Source organism: Myxocyprinus asiaticus, chromosome 2 (assembly GCF_019703515.2).
Source record: "Myxocyprinus asiaticus isolate MX2 ecotype Aquarium Trade chromosome 2, UBuf_Myxa_2, whole genome shotgun sequence".
NCBI classification, from domain to species: domain Eukaryota; kingdom Metazoa; phylum Chordata; class Actinopteri; order Cypriniformes; family Catostomidae; genus Myxocyprinus; species Myxocyprinus asiaticus.
In genome coordinates, this window is record NC_059345.1 from 1,030,001 (window position 1) to 1,048,255 (window position 18,255).

The 18,255-nt window shown below is 37.7% G+C and overlaps 1 protein-coding gene across 4 annotated transcripts in view; it reads left to right on the plus strand.

The window, feature by feature from the left end:
* The window catches only part of LOC127410360 (neurexin-2-like), a 495,400-nt gene that overhangs the window by 453,923 nt on the left and 23,222 nt on the right, over positions 1 to 18,255 (plus strand). For all 4 annotated transcript variants that reach the window (XM_051645599.1, XM_051645582.1, XM_051645589.1 and 1 more), the window contains one exon: positions 14,239 to 14,561. In XM_051645599.1, the coding sequence (XP_051501559.1) occupies positions 14,239 to 14,561 (323 nt within the window). The remainder of the gene's footprint in view (positions 1 to 14,238; positions 14,562 to 18,255) is intronic.

Below are 18,255 nucleotides of genomic sequence, written 5' to 3' on the forward strand. Positions count from 1 at the left end.
AAAATTTGGTGCAAATACAATCAACGCTGTAAGAGTTTGAAAAAGTAACTTTTTCAAAAGATTCAATACAAATTGTGGAAAATCTTGTCAGTGGAAATTGTAACCATTGTTTCCGGCATGAGCCAAGGAATCAGAAGGTAAAATTATTTTGTTTCTAGGCCATTCGCTTTAAAAGTGTTAGGCATAAATGTAAGTGCACAATTGAACTGTTGGTGGCGCTAGAGGGTTTTGGTTGAAGGCTCCATTATTTGCCATAAGGAATATTTAGACTCTCCCCTACCAGTGCGACAAATTTCATCACACTTGTCTCATGTAAACGTGCATTATTTAAGTTTTGTTTTCTGTAACAGTCTTACAATAAAAGTATATGGGTCAAGTGTACTCGACACTTAAAAAGCAGAAATATGCATCTTGTATATTTTTTAAAACGCATTTATTAATTATTCTGTACAAAAATTGGTTTAGAATAAAGCTGCAAGCAGCAATTGTGTGGCCAAGCACAACACCATAAGATCCGTATAGAAATATATAGAATTGCACATAGCATCCTTTGAGATTAACTTAGATGTGAAGATGATCTTACCCAAATTTGGTTTGAAAAAGTAGGTTTTCAATTAAATTTAAAATGGTGTACAGGAAGTATTGCCCACCTTGGCAGAATTGGTATCACTGTACTTGGCATGAATCAAGTATTGTATAAAGCCCAGTCTCATGACAATAGGCCAAAATAATCTAAATTATATAAGCATTCTCAAATATTTCTTTATATATATTTTTTTTACCTCTAGGTAGCACTGGCCTGAAACTTTTTAAGTACCTATAAGTACCTTTTTAACGATACGCCAATGCATTTATAAAATATAGCGTTTTATGACAAAATTCGAAATATCTAATGCCTAATATGGCCGATATAGGATCATAAGGTGGCTGGCATATTGGCGACTTGCACAGTGATTTCGCTATTGGTGCTCCCATCTTCCAGAGCGATCTCATCATTGGAGATTCTGTCGGGATATAAGTATTGGCACCTCCCTCCCCAACTGATGGCATCCTAGGTGAGAACCTAGTTCACCTATGCCTAGAAACGGCCCCGCATGAACAATTTGGTCCATCAAAAATCTTTTAATAGCTCATGGTATTTATCATCCATAGAAGATCTGAGCAAAATTTGGTGCAAATCCAATGAATGATGAATATTCTATTGAAATTTTGGAAAATCTTGTCAGTGAAAATTGAAACCATGGTGTCCATTTGACCAGGCATGAGCTAAGGAATCAGAGGGGGAAATAATTTTGTTTTTAGGCCATTTGCTTCAAAGGTTATAAGCATAAACGTAAGTGCAAACTTAAACTGTTGGTGGCACTAGAGGGTTTCGGTTGAAGGGTCTAAATTTGCCACAAGGAATGTTTAGACTGTCCCCTACCAGTGTGCCAGTTTTTTACCATACAATTCTATGGGCTGCCATAGACTCCCAGTCAGAAGAATAATAATAGAAGAACACTAACAGATATAATAGCAGTGTATATATATATATAAAGATAATAAATAAAGTTACCAGGTTTACCACATTTACACTGTCAAGACAAGGTTGGTTAGTAATTTTATCACACTAGTCTCATGTAAACTTACACAATATTTAAGTTTTGTGGCTATACTTTCGAAACAGTTTATTCTGGTGCTGTGTCTTGCCCCATTGACTTCAAACTGAGGGACGAGCTGAAATTATTTCTGTTAATGTTTCTGATGTCGATAGGGCTTAAACTGTATCGATGGGGGAACAAAGTTGCAGAAGTGTGAATGTGATGCTGTCTGTAGGGGACGATCTGTCATTCAAAGGGTTAAAAGTGCTGTCAGCTTTTATTAACAAGGAAACTTGAATTTATTTAAGCAGAATTAACCATCCAACTGAAAATCGACCTCAACGTTTCTCTAAACCCTGAGGGCCATCCGTCGTTTTCCTTCAGCTAATCAGAGTTGAGTTTAGTTTCATACGATTAGACAATATTGAAGCCCTCAGTCATAAACCTGTTTCTAAACGGACTTAACTCACGAGATAGTCCAAAATCTATTAAAGTATAATGAATAAGTGTGAGGAACCATCTAAACAGCCAATTTACACATGTGTAATTCTCAAATTCATTCTTTTACCAGATAACCTCTCCTGACCCACCCAATCACTCTACCCCGAGAAACTCAGAGGGTTAAACTTACAAATGAACTTGTGTTCAAAGTTTGTTTCTGAATGAAACAGATTTTTGCGTAATTGGATGAGTAAATGTTCTATTTGTTGGAGAGCATTACGGTCCCTTTAACGTTTACTTCTACTTGTCTGGAAGTTTCTGAATATAATTGAACATGAAAACTGTTTGTTCAGTTAAGTTTGATTTATGTATGATATATTGTATCTATTCACTGTGTTGGTTGTTGTTCAACTGTATTATGTTTTTTGTGAATTCAGTTTGGACTGTTTAGTTATTTTTAGGAAACATGAAATCAAAATGTACCATTTTCATGGGAACTTTATTGTCTCTGAAACTTCTCGAGCCTCATTATCTGATTGGATGATATTCACCATTATGTAAGCCATGCCCTACATTATTTTCTCATTAAATATTTGGTTTCACCTGTTAATATGCCACATAGTGGATGTGAAAAGGTTTTGAATGCAGTCCCATGTTGACTTTAATAAGAATAGTCCAGACTGAACATGTTTTACTGGGTCCTTCACACATCTGAACAACCCGGCAGCCAGAGTTTTCCAGGATTATATGGGATAATGACATGAAATGGCGGGTACAGAGGGGTCACATGGTCCGTCAGCGAGCGGGAATATCTCCTGTCATTGCTGGTTTAGATCTAATGCAAGACTACAGAGAATCACAACTCTGAAAATCATCGGTGGGCTGCGATTTCTACTCCATATCAGCTCTCTGTGTGTGTCTCTCTCTCTCGCTCTCAGACGTCGAGTTTGATCAAACAGAACATTCTAGAGGTGTGATGGTGCCGCTGTTGTAAATTCAGAATGGCAGCGCTTCCATACGGCTCATTGAAGTGGAAAAACTAGTGTTTAACATCTCAATTGCTGTTTCTCTCTCGTTTCTTTTCTTTCAGTCTCATTCATCACAATATAAACATCTCCTGCGACTCTACATCCCTCCGCATCCCCAGTATCTGTCCTATTCTCCATCTCAATGTTTTTATTTTAAAAGTGACACCATAGACAGGCAGAGAGAAAGACAGGCAGAGATTACTATTAGCTGCGGTGAATCGATTACTTTGTGTTGTTTATGTCAGTTTGTGAGGAAACAGCCGGGAATACAAGCGTATTTTTTACGCTGCAGAAATGTGTTTGTCGCAGCTACATCACAGAAGTTCAGCTCTGTTTGAACACTTTTTCACTTTTAAATGACTCCAGAGAGAAAAACAACATATCTCTCTATAAGAAAGCCAAAAATCTCTAGAAAGCACATTCATTTCCCCACACACTCCCTCGGTATTTCTCACCAAAAACTTACTGAAAACCCCATTTATCTTCCAGGATCCCAGACTAACACTGTTAATAAGCTTAATATAAGCTTGATATGAATTACAATATCACTCAAAGTTTGGACACATGAGACTGAATTCATGTTTCCCATGATCTTAAAACCTTTTCATCTAAAGGCTTGTGCTTAAATGTTTACAACTAATTTATTTTGTATCTGTCAAAATGACAGACAGCATTTATCAGTGCGTATTTGAACATTTGCTAAATAATGAAACATTTCTGGTTATTAGTGATCTGATTGCATCTTTATCACCTGTGCATTTACAGTATATGTAGTATATTGTCGCAAAAAGGTTTTCGGTATCTAATGGAAGGTAAATCCAAAACAGATCCATGATGAAGCGGTGTGCTTCAGAATCAAAGCAAAAGTTCATAATGTTCAACTCAAATTTTCGACTTTTTATTTATTTGTATTTGTTTTGCTTTTTGCTTGGATTGAAAAAACTGTGCAATAGAAAACAGATTTATTTTTTATTATTGGAACTGACATGACAGGAATACCATTACGTTGGACATCGTTGTAAATCATAAAGGACATTTTATTATTATTTATTCAGAAATTTTTTAATTTAACATTTTGTCATTGTGCAGAAAATATGACTACAGCATTTAGACATATTTAAATATCTGCATAATAATATTCAGGAACTGTATCTGAAATGAATAAGGGGCCATACATGAATACTAACATAACAGACTGGAAAAACTGACATTTATTCATTTTAATATCCTATATATTTTGTATGTCAAAAACTTTGGATGCCAGTGACAGCGTGCAAAAGCATACGATAAAGTGTATCTTTTAGATCGGTTTCATGCTGAAGAGCTGCCAAGAAATCAGTTTTTTACATCATGTCTGCACTGATGAGCCAAAACATTATGCCTAATATTCTGTTGGTCCTCCACGTGCCGACCTGCTGACGCATGGTCTCTACAAGACCCCTGAAGGTGTCCTCTGGTATCTGGCACCAAGACATTAGCAGCAGATTCTTCAAGTCCTGTAAGTTGCGAGGTGGAGCCACTGTGGATCGGACATGTTGCTCCAGCACATCCCACAGATGCTCAATAGGATTGAGATCTGGGGAATTTGGAGGTCAGGGCAACACCTAGAACTCTTCATCATGTTCATTAAACCATTCACGAACAATGTGTGTAGTGTGGTAGGGCGCTTTATACTCGTGAAAGAGGCCACTGCCATCAGGGAATACCCTTGTCATGAAGGGGTGTACCTGGTCTGCAACAATGTTTAGGTAGGTGGCATGTGTCAAATTGACGTCCACATGAATGGCCAGACCCAGCATTTCCCAGTAGAACATCGCCCAGAGCATCACACTCCCTCCACCGGCTTGTCGTCTTCACATAGTGTATCCTGGTGACATCTCTTCCCCAGGTAAACGGCCGTCCACATGATGTAAAAGAAAACGCTCCAAGGTCAAAACAAACATGCTCTTTGCCCATTGTAGGTGCTTTTGGCGGTGGACAGGGGTCATCATGGGCACTGACTGGTCTGCAGTTACGCAGCCCCATATGCAACACTGTTGTGACACATTCCTCCCGTAACATCATAAAAATATTCTGTGACTTGTGCCACAGTAGACCTTCTTTCGGTTCGGACCGGATGGGATAGCCTTCGTTGCCCTCCCGCATCTATGAACTTTGGGTGCTCAGCACCCTGTCATCGGTTTGTGGTTTGTCCCTCCTCAGACCACTGTCGGTAGGTACTCACCACTGCTGACCGCTAGCACCCCACAAGATGTTCTGACCCAGTCGTCTGGCCATAACGATTTGGCCCTTGTCAAAGTCTCTCAGGTCTTTACTCCTGCCCATTTCTCCTGCATTCAACACGTTGACTATGAGAACTGATTGTTTGCTTACCCCAGACCTTGACATGTGGCCTTGTCAGGAGACGATTAACATTATTCGCTTCACCTGTGGGTGGTCATAATGTTTTGGCTCATCGGTGTATATGTCAACATCATCATGTATGACTAAAGGATTGAAGTCTGTCTCACAAAGAATGAGATATTAATGTCATTCAACCAGTTAGAATTTTTATTCTAACCGTTTTCTTCCAACTGGAAGAAATATTTAAATATTAAATATTAAATATATATATATATACCAGATATATGTAGCCTACATTATCTGGTATATATATTATTATTATTATTATTATTATAAAATTAATAATAATAATAATAATAATAATAATAATATATATATATATATATATATATATATATATATATATATATATATATATATAATTATTATTATTATTAATTTTATAATAATAATAATTTATTATTATTATAATTATTATTATTAGGCTATTATTATGAAAAGGCATATTTTATTAATAGAAACTATAAATGTAAGAGTAACACTTAAAAATGGGTGTTTCATTTAGTTTTGACGCACTTCCGGTTGAAGCCCCGCCCACACCCGGATCTATCCGAATACAGAGACAGATAATTTTGTCATATGAACAGATACAGATACAAATACAGATAATGGCTTTGCTGCACACCCCTACTTCTAACTAACAGATTCACAACCTTCATGGCAGCTGGTTAAGAACAGAGGTTAGCTGTTTCAAACACCCATTCGAGTGTGTCGGATCAGAGCATGTTGTGATATCATGACCTCAGTGGTGTTCAGGCTGTTTGTGCTTTAGTCACTGCAACTGTCAACAACTGCACAAAACCTTCTTTCTCTTTCTTTCTTTTGTTTATTCAGTTATTATTTCTCTTGTTTTTCGTTGTATTGTTAATTAGTTATTTTTCTTTATTTGTTTGATTGTTCACTTGTTTTGTTCATTCAGTTGATCAGGAGTGCATTTCCCAAAAGCATCGTTAGCCAACTATGGTTGCATTTTCCATCGTTACTAACATAGTTGAACGATTTTATGTTTCCTGAAACTGTAGTTCATCAAACATCGCAAACATCATCAAAAAGTTGTGTGGTTGGAACTACAGCTCTTTACCTGTGGTTTCTTGTTAGTTTGCAATGTGGACATCATTTCACATCGCTGAGTCTTCTATATTTTTTATTCCACATATATCTATCATTCTGTCAAGACTTTGACCACGTTTACATGCATTTAAGAAAATTATTTATTTTTGCATGCTGAAACGTCATGTAAGTGCGAGTGCAGCTGTTTAAGGGATTAAAGGCTGTTAAGAGAAAGCGCTTTATCACACACGGTTTCTGTGGGAGAACAAGGCTTTTATGTGTTTATGTTAACGCATAACAATGCTAATATGTTTTTGAAGAGTGCGCATGTGCGTATGTGTTCAAGTGCGTCGGGGGAATCCCAAAATCTGATGTAAAGGGAAACCGCACTATTGCAGTGCAATGCATTGTCACATTACAGAGTGCACGCTGCTTTTGTGTCTTCAGCAGCTTTTTCACATTAAACGGCTTTCTGGTGTATAAGTGAGCTATTGTAAATGTATATTTTCGGAAATTATGACTCCACCCCCTAAGTAACGTCATTAACGAATGCTCAACCAACGTGGTTTGAACGATGGATGTGCGAGTGTGCGACATAGTTACTACAGTTTCAACAACGATGCATCAAACTATGGTGTTTACTCAGAGTTATGTCATTGTATTGGAAATGCACCCCTGTTTGTTTGATCATTTGTTTGTTCCTTTATTTGATCTTTTCACTCATCTGTTGTTTTGTTTATTCTTTGTTTGATCATTTGTCTTTCTGTTTTTCTTTCATTTGTTCATTTGTTTTGTCATTGGTTATTTCATTTGTTCTTTGTTTTTGTTTCTTGATTGTTCACTTGTTTGTTTATTATTTTGTTCATTTGTTTGTTTATTATGTTTTCTTTTGTTTGTTTGATCAATTGTTCATTAGTTTCTTTGTTCCTTTATTAATTGATCTGTTCTTTCATTCTTTAGTTTGTTTGATTGTTTGTTCGGTTTTTTCTATATGTTCATGTCCATTTGTTTTGTTTTTCTTTTGTTTGTTCACGTGTTCTGGCTTTCTTTATTTTGTTTATTCAATTGATAGTTCTCTTGTTTTGTTAATTCATTTGATCTGTTTATTTGATCATTTGTTTGTTCCTTTATTAGTTTTTTTATTCATCTCTTATTTTGTGCATTCTTTGATCATTTGTTCATTCTTTTTGTTTTATACTTCTGTTCATTTGTTTTTTTATTCTTTTTGTTTTTCTTACATTTGTGTATTTGTTAGTACACTTGTCACTCATTTATTCATTCATCTGTTCTTTCATTCTTTAATGTTTGATTGTTTGTCCATTTGTTTTGTTTTCCTTTTGTTTGTTCTGTCTTCTTTTTACTTTCTTTTCTCTGTTTATTTGATTGTTTGTTTATTAGGTTTTCTTTTTTTATTGTTTGTTCCTTTGTTCATTCATCTGCCCTTGTTTATTCTTTTGTTTGTTTAATTGTTTTGTTTTTGTTCATTCATCTGTCCTTGTTTATTCTTTTGTTTAATTGTTTTGTTTTTGTTCATTCATCTGCCCTTGTTTATTCTTTTGTTTGTTTAATTGTTTTGTTTTTGTTCATTCATCTGTCCTTGTTTATTCTTTTGTTTAATTGTTTTGTTTTTGTTCATTCATTTACATTTACATTTATTCATTTGGTAGACGCTTTTATCCAAAGCGACTTACAAAAGAGGAAACACATAAGTGAATCATTTTAAGGAGATGGTGGTACAAAAAATGCCATATTACAAAGTTTCACTAGCATCAAAATAGCATCAAAACAGATTAAAGTGCAACAAGGTTTTTTTACATTTTTTTATTTTAGTGACTGGTTAAGTGCTCATGGAAAAGATGTGTTTTTAGCCATTTTTTGAAGACAGAAAGCGAGTCAGCTTCACGGATGGAGTTGGGAAGGTCATTCCACCAACATGGTATGATGAAGCCGAAAGTCCGGGAAAGTGTTTTGGTGCCTCTTTGTGTTGGTACAACAAGACGATGTTCCTTAGCCGACCGCAGGCTTCTAATGGGCACGTAGCTTTGCATAAATTATTTTAGGTATGCTGGAGCAGACCCAGTGACTGTTCTGTGTGCCAGCATCAGAGCCTTGAATTTGATACGTGCATCAACCGGCAGCCAGTGAAGAGAGACAAGGAGTGGTGTAACATGCGCTCTCTTTGGTTCATTAAAGACCAGACGTGCTGCTGCATTCTGGATCATTTGCAGGGGTCTAATTGCATATGCAGGGAGGCCTGCAATGAGAGCGTTACAGTAGTCCAGTCTAGTTATGACAAGTGACTGAACAAGAAGTTGTGTGGCATGTTCAGAGAGGACGGGTCTTATCTTCCTGATATTGTAGAGTGTAAATCTACATGATCTTGTGGTCTTTGAGATGTGGTCTGTGAAATTTAGTTTGTTATCGATGGTTACCCCTAGATTTCTGACCGTTTTGGAAGGCGTTACTGTAGTTTAACTTAGCTGCATGGTGATGTTGTGTTCAAAAGCAGGGTTGGCTCAAAAGACAAGGAGTTCGGTCTTGGCTGGGTTGAGTTGCAGGTGGTGTTCCTTCATCCAGGATGAGATGTCTGCCAGGCAGGCAGAGATTCGAGCAGTCACTGTGGTGTCGCTGGGCCGGAAAGACAAGTAGAGTTGCGTGCCATCAGCGTTGCAGTGGTAAGGGAAACCACGTGCCTGAATGATGGGTCTCAGTGATGTTGTGTATATAGAGAAGAGAAGTGGCCCAAGCACTGAGCCCTGAGGTACCCCAGTAAGTAGCTGATGTGGCTTGGATTCCTCACCTCTCCAGGTTACCTTGAAGGACCTACCTGAGAGATAGGAATTAAACCAGTCAAGCACAGTTCCTGTGATGCCCAGAGAAGAGAGGGTGGAGAGAAAGATCTGATGGTTGACTGTGTCAAAGGCTGCAGAAAGGTCCAGCAGAATCAGGATGGATGATCTGGATTTAGCATTTGCTTGTCTCAGCAACTCAGTGACAGACAGCAGGGCAGTCTCGGTGGAGTGTCCACTTTTAAAGCCTGACTGATTGTCATCCAGCAGCTTGTTCTGTGAGAGATAGGCAGAGATTTGATTGAAAACTGCCCTTTCAAGTGTTTTCACCATGAATGGGATGAGAGAGACTGGTCTGTAGTGTTCTATTTGTGTGGGGTTAAGTGTGGGTTTCTTCAGCAGCGGGGTTACTCAAGCCTGCTTAAATGTAGTGGGAAAAGTGTCTGTAAGTAGAGATGTGTTAATTATGTGTGTGAGTGCAGATAGAATGGATGGAGAGATGGCCTGGAGAAGGTGAGAAGAAATGGGGTCAAGGGAGCAGGTAATGGGGTGACTGGAGAGGAGGAGTTTAGAGATCTCAGTGTCAGTCAGAGGAGAGAACATTGAGAGACAGAAGAGTTGCATACAGGAGACAGGTGTTTGACAAGGTGTGGTGCTGAGAATGTATTGCTGATGGTTGTAACCTTATTAGTAAAAAATGTAGTGAAGACATCTGCTGTCAGTGATGTGTCAGGTGGTGGAGGGGGAGGGAAGAGAAGTGTGTTGAATGTTCTAAACAAGCTGCGAGTGTCTGTGGTGCTGTTGATCTTGCTCTGGTAGCAGGAAGTTTTTGCAGATTTAACGTTATCTGAAAAAGTTGCAAGCAGAGACTGATATTTACCTAGATCTGCTGGATCTTTAGATTTCCACCATCTCCTCTCAGCTGCCCTGAGGTCAGTCCGATGTTCACGAAGGACGTCAGACAGCCAGGGGCTGGGTGGTGTAGTACGTGCTGGCCTAGAGGAGATAGGACAGATGTTGTCTAGACAGGTTGTTAAAGTAGAGCTTAGTGTGTCTGTGGCAGTGTTTACATTAAGCGTGGTAAATATATTTAGTGTGGGAAGAGAGGTAGAGACAGCAGTGTAAATGTGAGAGGGTGAAAGAGAACAGAGGTTACGGAGAAAGGAAACCAAAGGTGGAGTCTGTTTTAATGTAGATGGGAGAGTCATGTTGAATTGAACAAAGTAGTGATCAGAGACATGTAAAGGAGTAACAAGAATATTTGAGTTGGTACAGTTACATGTAAAAATGAGGTCCAGCTGGTTGCCCGATCTGTGAGTTGCTGTGGTGTGTAGTCTTTCCAAGTCAAATGAGGCCAGGAGAGTATACAGTTCAGTGGCCTGGGGCTTGTCTTGGTGTATGTTGAAATCACCAGTAACCACAAGTGGCCTACCATCCTCCAGGAAGGAGGACAGCAGGACATTCAACTCCTCAAGAAAGTTTGCCAGCTGACCTGGAGGGCGATAGATGACAACAACATGTATTTTTGTGGGTTGCATTTTAGTAATAGCATGGAATTCAAAAGTAGTATTGTTACATAGAGAAGAGTGTGGTGAAAAAGTCCAGTTGTTCATCTGTATTTGTTTATTCTTTTTTTAATTGTTTTGTTTTTGTTCATTCATCTGTCCTTGTTTATTATTTTGTTTAATTGTTTTGTTTTTGTTCATTCATCTGTCCTTGTTTATTCTTTTGTTTAATTGTTTTGTTTTTGTTCAATCATCTGTCCTTGTTTATTCTTTTGTTTGTTTAATTGTTTTGTTTTTGTTCATTCATCTGTCCTTGTTTATTCTTTTGTTTGTTTAATTGTTTTGTTTTTGTTCATTCATCTGTCCTTGTTTATTATTTTGTTTAATTGTTTTGTTTTTGTTCATTCATCTGTCCTTGTTTATTCTTTTGTTTGTTTAATTGTTTTGTTTTTGTTCATTCATCTGTCCTTGTTTATTCTTTTGTTTAATTGTTTTGTTTTGTTCATCTGTCCTTGTTTATTCTTTTGTTTAATTGTTTTGTTTTTGTTCATTCATCTGTCCTTGTTTATTCTTTTGTTTGTTTAATTGTTTTGTTTTTGTTCAATCATCTGTCCTTGTTTATTCTTTTGTTTAATTGTTTTGTTTTTGTTCATTCATCTGTCCTTGTTTATTCTTTTGTTTGTTTAATTGTTTTGTTTTTGTTCAATCATCTGTCCTTGTTTATTCTTTTGTTTAATTGTTTTGTTTTTGTTCATTCATCTGTCCTTGTTTATTCTTTTGTTTGTTTAATTGTTTTGTTTTTGTTCATTCATATGTCCTTGTTTATTCTTTTGTTTACTTGTTTTGTTTTTGTTCATTCATCCATTTGTTTTGATCTTTGTTTCTCATAGAATATAGATTGAGAGTAGTCGAGTGTTCTGAACTCTGCATTAGTGTCTGAAGAATCGTTTGGCTCTTGTGTTTCTCACAGGGGTCATTCTGTTCCTCAGAGACTCTTTCTTCAGTCATCCTGTTATAGAATGAGTGAATGATCTCTCTCTTTATCTCATGCGTTCAATTTTGTCTCTGCTCACAGTCTCAAACAGCTCTAGGTTATTTTCCAATCAAATCATTCTATCACACACTCACATTATTCTCTCCTGCTGTGGGGAAATATAAAAGTGATGCACATTACCAGCGTAATGAATGAGAAAGATTTCTGCTGTGTTTATCACTGGATCTGTGCAGCTGTGAAGAGTTTAGGATTTAATTATTCTGTTTATTTTAAGAGTTTTTCTCTGTCACAAGACATTTCAGACAGGAGGTTCACTCAGAGCTTCAGACGTCCAACATTGAACCAGTGTTGAAGAACTGGTCTTTTGTTTGATCATTCAATTCATTGTTTGTATGTTCATTTGTTCTTCTATTCATTCTTTTTTTGTTAGTTTGTTCTCTGTTTTATGCATTCATTCTTTAGTTTTAATGTTTGTTTGCTCATTCTTTTGTTCATTCTTTATTTAATTAGTTTATTCTTTTGTTTGCTCATTCTTTTGTTCATTCTTTATTTAATTAATTTATTCTTTTGTTTGCTCATTCTTTTTCTTTCATATTGCTTGTTCTTTTGTTAATTCTTTAGTTTTGTTTATTTGCTTAGTTTGATCTTTTTTATCTGTTTTTCGTTTTTTACTTATTGTAGTTTGTTTCTTTGTTCTTTTGTTTATTCTTTCTTTAGTTTGATAACTTAACAGTTGAAGACACTTTTGTATTTTTCAGCTTGTTGTAACCTATTTAATATTTCATCACAAGATATGCATTTGGATATATATTTAGACATTATCAAACTATTATTTGTCAAAGTTTCACATTTTAAAATTGATTTGAAGTGTCAGTTTTTGCAGTTAATGTCATTATGTTTGCAATCAAACCTGACCATGGTGTTACAAAGAGAAGACACAGAATAAAAAATGTTATACCAATAATTTATTTCAAACATAAACATTTAATAACTCAAAGTAAATGCATAATAATGTCAAGAAAATAAACATTAAGAAACGCAGATGAACTGCAAAATTCTGAAAATTCAATTAGAATGTAAAACAAAAGAATCAGAGTAAACATTTAGCAATTTCAAACTTTCTAAAGTAAAAAATTATTTTGCAAATGTGCGTGTGTGTGTGTGTGTGTGTGTGTGTGTGTGTGTGTGTGTGTGTGTGTCAGATTGCTGTTATCAGCTGGAAAACAACAGATGACTTGTAATGCCAACAATAATAACCAAAAGATGGCTGTAAAGACTTACTGATGCCCTGGTTTTTTTTTTTTTTTACAACCACTTAGACTTGTTGAATCAAGCCCAATTGTTTTTTGTTTTTGTTTTTTTTTTTGTATGTTCAGATGGCTAATGGAGGTAAAGTCACCAAGTCTTGGACTGCTCAGATAAAGGAAACCATATTTATTAAACAAGGACAATTTATTTTGGTCAAAAATGACCGAATACCATAGGAGGGTTAAAAACCTCGCAGTCTACATTTTATGGAAATGCATGATTTTATTACCGAAGAACACAAAGTCGAAAATATTCACAGAGTTCAAGATGTGTGATGGACCTGTTTTTGTTGTTGTTGTTGTTGTGTGTATTCTTCTTGCTTTTTTCAGTCCTTTTGATATTTTCTTCTTACTGATCCATCATCATCTGACCCTTACAGCCTCATCAAGTGCTTGTTTTTTTGTTCTTTATTTCAATTTTTCTTTTTGTTTATTTGTTCTTTCTCTCCTCACTGTTCTAGCTTCATCATGTGTCTTTCTCAGAATGACAACTGTAGATTGAGGGTTATTATCATTTTAGAGGAGCATTATCAAATCAAACTGACAAAATAATCTGTTAATGTCACCCGCAGCAGCTCATACAGGCCTCGACTCGCAATACTGTTAGAAATGTGCTCAAAACACACACTTTAGATCTGTTCCAAACTCTAGTGAGCTGCCTATAAATTGTTCTAAATCAATCACTAATGAGATTCCCTTTCAGTTTGGATGCTGCCTGTATAGACAGTATACATCAAGGCAGCTCACTAGAGTTCACTATAGAGAGAACGGGTCTGTATATTTACTGATTCATAAAGTTCCTCCCATTATGTCTCTTTCATTCTGCTCTGTCCATCTTTCTCTCTTGTGCTCTCTGAGACACCCACATGCTTCAACGGTCATTTTTGTCCCGTGTGTTATCTCAATGGAGATGATGATGATGGCATGAGTGAGAAAAGGGAAAACAATCAAACTGACAAATGCAAATAATATTAAATGTGGTAACATTTTGTCATGGATTACTTTGTCCACCTGTCACATGACTGGCAGCCATATTGGCTCACATGTCCCACAGTTTCAAAGCCAAAATGGCAACCAGACACCAAAATCCAGAGTCTAATTTTGCTCCCCCTTATCTTTCTTTCCTCCGATGTCTCTGCAGGTCGTCAGCTGACGATATTTAACAGCCAGGCATTCATTAAGGTGGGCGGCGGCGAGAAGGGTCGTAATTTCCAGGGTCAGATCTCAGGTCTGTATTATAACGGCCTGCAGGTGCTGAAGCTGGCAGCAGAGGGCGACCCCAACGTTCAGGTGCAGGGTAACCTGCGTTTGGTGGGTGATGTGCTGTCTGTCATGTCCACTGACACCACGTCCACCACGCCGCTCGCCGACATGTCCACCACCATCATAGAGACCACCACAACCATGGCGACCACCACCACACGCAAACAACGCTCGCCAACGCTGAAAGACAGCGTCACACAGGTGTGTATGAATTAAAACAGTAAGTATAAATTTGTCTTTACTTAGACAGGGCTGGTCAGTGATCAAACTAGTCTCTGTCATGCGTATACCTTCATATAACAGTGTAACAGTTGCAGTTTCCCCATAGACTTTCATTGTATTTGCGTTACTGGAAAAGCATTGCTGTTCATTTTTAGAAACTAGTTTTTTTTTAGGGGTCTTAGTACCTGCCTGAGCCTACAATGTCCTACAAATATAATTTTATTTTTTTCTGTGTAATTATTTTTTTCTCTAAAAAAAGTTTTTCTAAACAATTTTTCTCTCAAAACATTTTTTTCTCAATTTATTTTCGATCAAAAATAACTTTTTTCTCTATTTTTTTTTTTTATCTAAATGTATTTTATCTCAAACTTTTTTTCTCAACTTTTTTCAACAAAAAAGATTTTCTGGTTTTTTTTCTAAAAAAATTTTTTTTTCTAAATGGACGTAATGTAAAATGACTGGAAAATCAATGATTTAAACAAGTTTACAGCTCAAATATTACAGGAGTTTTAACAGAAGGATTAGAGTAAGTGCTATTATAAAATAATAAGCTGGAGCCGGTCTCAGACCTCACGCTCTTCGTGACAGCCCCTCCCTGGCGAATTCCCCTGAGGAAGGACCTTCTTTCTCAGGGACGGGGTACCATCTGGCACCTGCGCCCAGACCTCTGGAACCTCCACGTCTGGCCCTTGGATGGGACGTGGAAGACCTAAGAGTCCTACCACCAGCAGTGGTAGACATGATCACTCAGGCCAGAGCTCCCTCCACGAGGCAGCTTTATACCCTGAAGTGGCGTCAGTTCGCGAATTGGTGTTCTTCCTGAGCTGAAGACCCTCAGAGATGTGCAGTCGGGTCAGTGCTTTCCTTCCTGCAGGAGAGGCTGGAGGAACGGCTGTCCCCCTCCACTTTGAAGGTGCATGTGGCCGCCATAGCGGCACACCACGATACAGTGGACGGTAAGTCCTTAGAGAAGCACGACCTGATCATCAGGTTCCTGAGAGGCGCCTGAAGGCTGAATCCTCCTAGGCCACACCTGTTCCCCTCATGGGATCTCTCTGTGGTCCTCCTGGGCCTTCGCGGAGCCCCCTTTGAGCCACTAGAGTCAGTCGAGTTGAAAGCCCTCTCCTTGAAGACGGCCGTCCTGATTGTGCTCACCTCCATCAAGAGGGTCGGGGACCTGCAAGCATTCTCTGTCAGCGATACCTGCCTGGAGTTCGGTCCGGGTGACTCTCACGCAATCCTGAGACCCCGGCCAGGCTATGTGCCCAAGGTTCCCACAACCCCCTTCAGGGATCAGGTGGTGAACCTGCAAGCGTTGCCCCAGGAGGAGGCAGACCCAGCCCTGTTGTTGCTGTGTCCAGTGCGTACTTTGCACATCATCTTGGATCGCATGCAGAGCTTGAGATGCTCTGAGCAGCTTTTTGTCTGCTTTGACAGACAGCGGACAGCGGAAAGGGAATGCTGTCTCCAAACAGAGGGTTGCCAACTGGATCATGGATGCCACCGCTATGGCATACCAGGCTATGGCATACCAGGCTCAGGCCGAGCACACTCCACAAGGAGTCTGGCATCCTCATGGGCACTGGCCCATGGCACCTCTCTAGCAGGCATCTGCAGGGCAGCGGGCTGAGCGTCACCCAATACCTTAGCGAGATTTTACAATCTCCGGGTTGAGCCAGTTTCGTCCTGTGTTCTGTCAGGTACGAACAGGTAAGTTTGGGAATATGGACAGCTGGCCCCTAATATTGCTATTTTTACTATGAATATATTTTCATAGTTAAAATATGGCTACTGTAGTAAAGTATGGTTTATTTCCATAAGGGATGGATAAACCTACTGCAAGGGAACCCAAAATAATTGCGAGATAACCCTAACCTAACCCTAACCTAATCCTAACATAACCCTAACCTAACCCTAACAGAATGCAAAATAATAAACATTATTTTCAAACAGCTTTCCTGAATTCTTCCCTCCATCTGCCATTGATCAAACAAACAGATTTACACGTATTCAGTTCACAATTTCTTTCAAGCTTTTTTTGAAACAACGTGCACCGTAAAATTTTTAATAAAAATATAACTGTCTTGACTAGCCTACATTCAGTGCTGTATTTTCTTACACTCTTCAATATTCCTCAGGTCAAATGTACTACAGTAACCTTCAGTCTTATGAACTGTTTATCATTAATTCCTTAAAGGAACACTGAGTATATATTTGACCGCTGCACCCTATAACTCAACTGTACCTCAGAAAGAGATGATTATTAGTTTTTATGTGTGTGTTTATACCTTTCTATTAGTCCACATGTAACTAACAGAGACTAGTTTCAAGTTTTATCAAGTTTAATAGTCTAAAAAACTGGAGGAAGAGACATTTAAATGTCGAGTCACCTTTAGCCGAGCGTACACTGCTGGCATGGAGAATATGAACCCATTAACATTTAAAAAGCGAGAGGCACAGTGTTTTTGTCTCCGCAGGGAATTGTTTCCCAGATCAGATTTGAGTCTGTAATATTTTGCATCCTCTCGTTAAGAGATTCAGCGGTTAGACGAGTAAATTAAATGGATTTGTACAACTTTAAATTCGCTTCAATGTCATGTTGAGTTACAGAAAACATGAAACTTCAATGTGATTTTCATCCGGTCTGGCCCAAATTGTGTGCTCTCTATTAAACATCACTTTAATAAATAAATAATTAAACAAACACAGCAGGGCTTCGGTACAACAGTCTCTGGCTTTTCAAAACTAATTAAAGAAAAGCGAGCTCATTTCCTGGGGCTTGTAAAGAAAGCATGAACATTAACTGTCAGTTTATATTAACTTCTCTTCACATGTCTGTTTTCTACGGACACACTCTCTGGTTTAACCTGGATTCATTCTGGAAATGAGAAATGAGGATTTCTTCTGTTATAAATCAGTGTAGAGCCAGAGGTGAATTTCTGAAGGTCCACAACATGATTTAATCCAGTAGGAGAAATTCATCAACATCTCTTGTTGTTCCTGGAGCAACATTTCTGTCAACCAATCACAGCCTTGATCCTACAATCAGAAAACACCCCGATTGGCATTCTTAAACTCTGATGGGGGATTTTCCTAATTAATATCTTCATCTTCTGACCATATTGTTAGGGCTGCATGATTTTGACAAAAAGAGTCACTTTCCTATGAAAGCCCTAAACCACACTGTGAAAAAAAAACAATTACTAATGTGAAAAACATTTTTTTAGGTGTCTTAGTGCCTTCCTGAGCCTATTTCTTACAAATCTATATTTTATTATGTCTAATTGTTTTTTCTAAAATATGTTTTTTTCTCTGTTTTTGTTTTTTTGCACATTCTTTTTGTCAAATTTTTTTCTCTCTCAAAATTATTTTTCTCTCTAAATGTTTTTTTTTTCCTCAAAAATTTCCCTTGATACTGTGATTTGAACTAATTTCGATAAATACAATTTGTGTTACCTATTTTGGGTGGATAGTTTGTATGTCGGCTACACATCCAAAACATGCCGAGAACTATCAAATATTATTAAAATTCTGATTAAATTATATACAGAAGAGAGCAGCAGACTTATCCGAGATTGGTTACAGTGCTCAACTGCTGCAAAAACACACATTAAATAGAAAATGACACAGTAGCAGTCCATGTAGGTCTACTCACGTGGCATAAAAACATTCT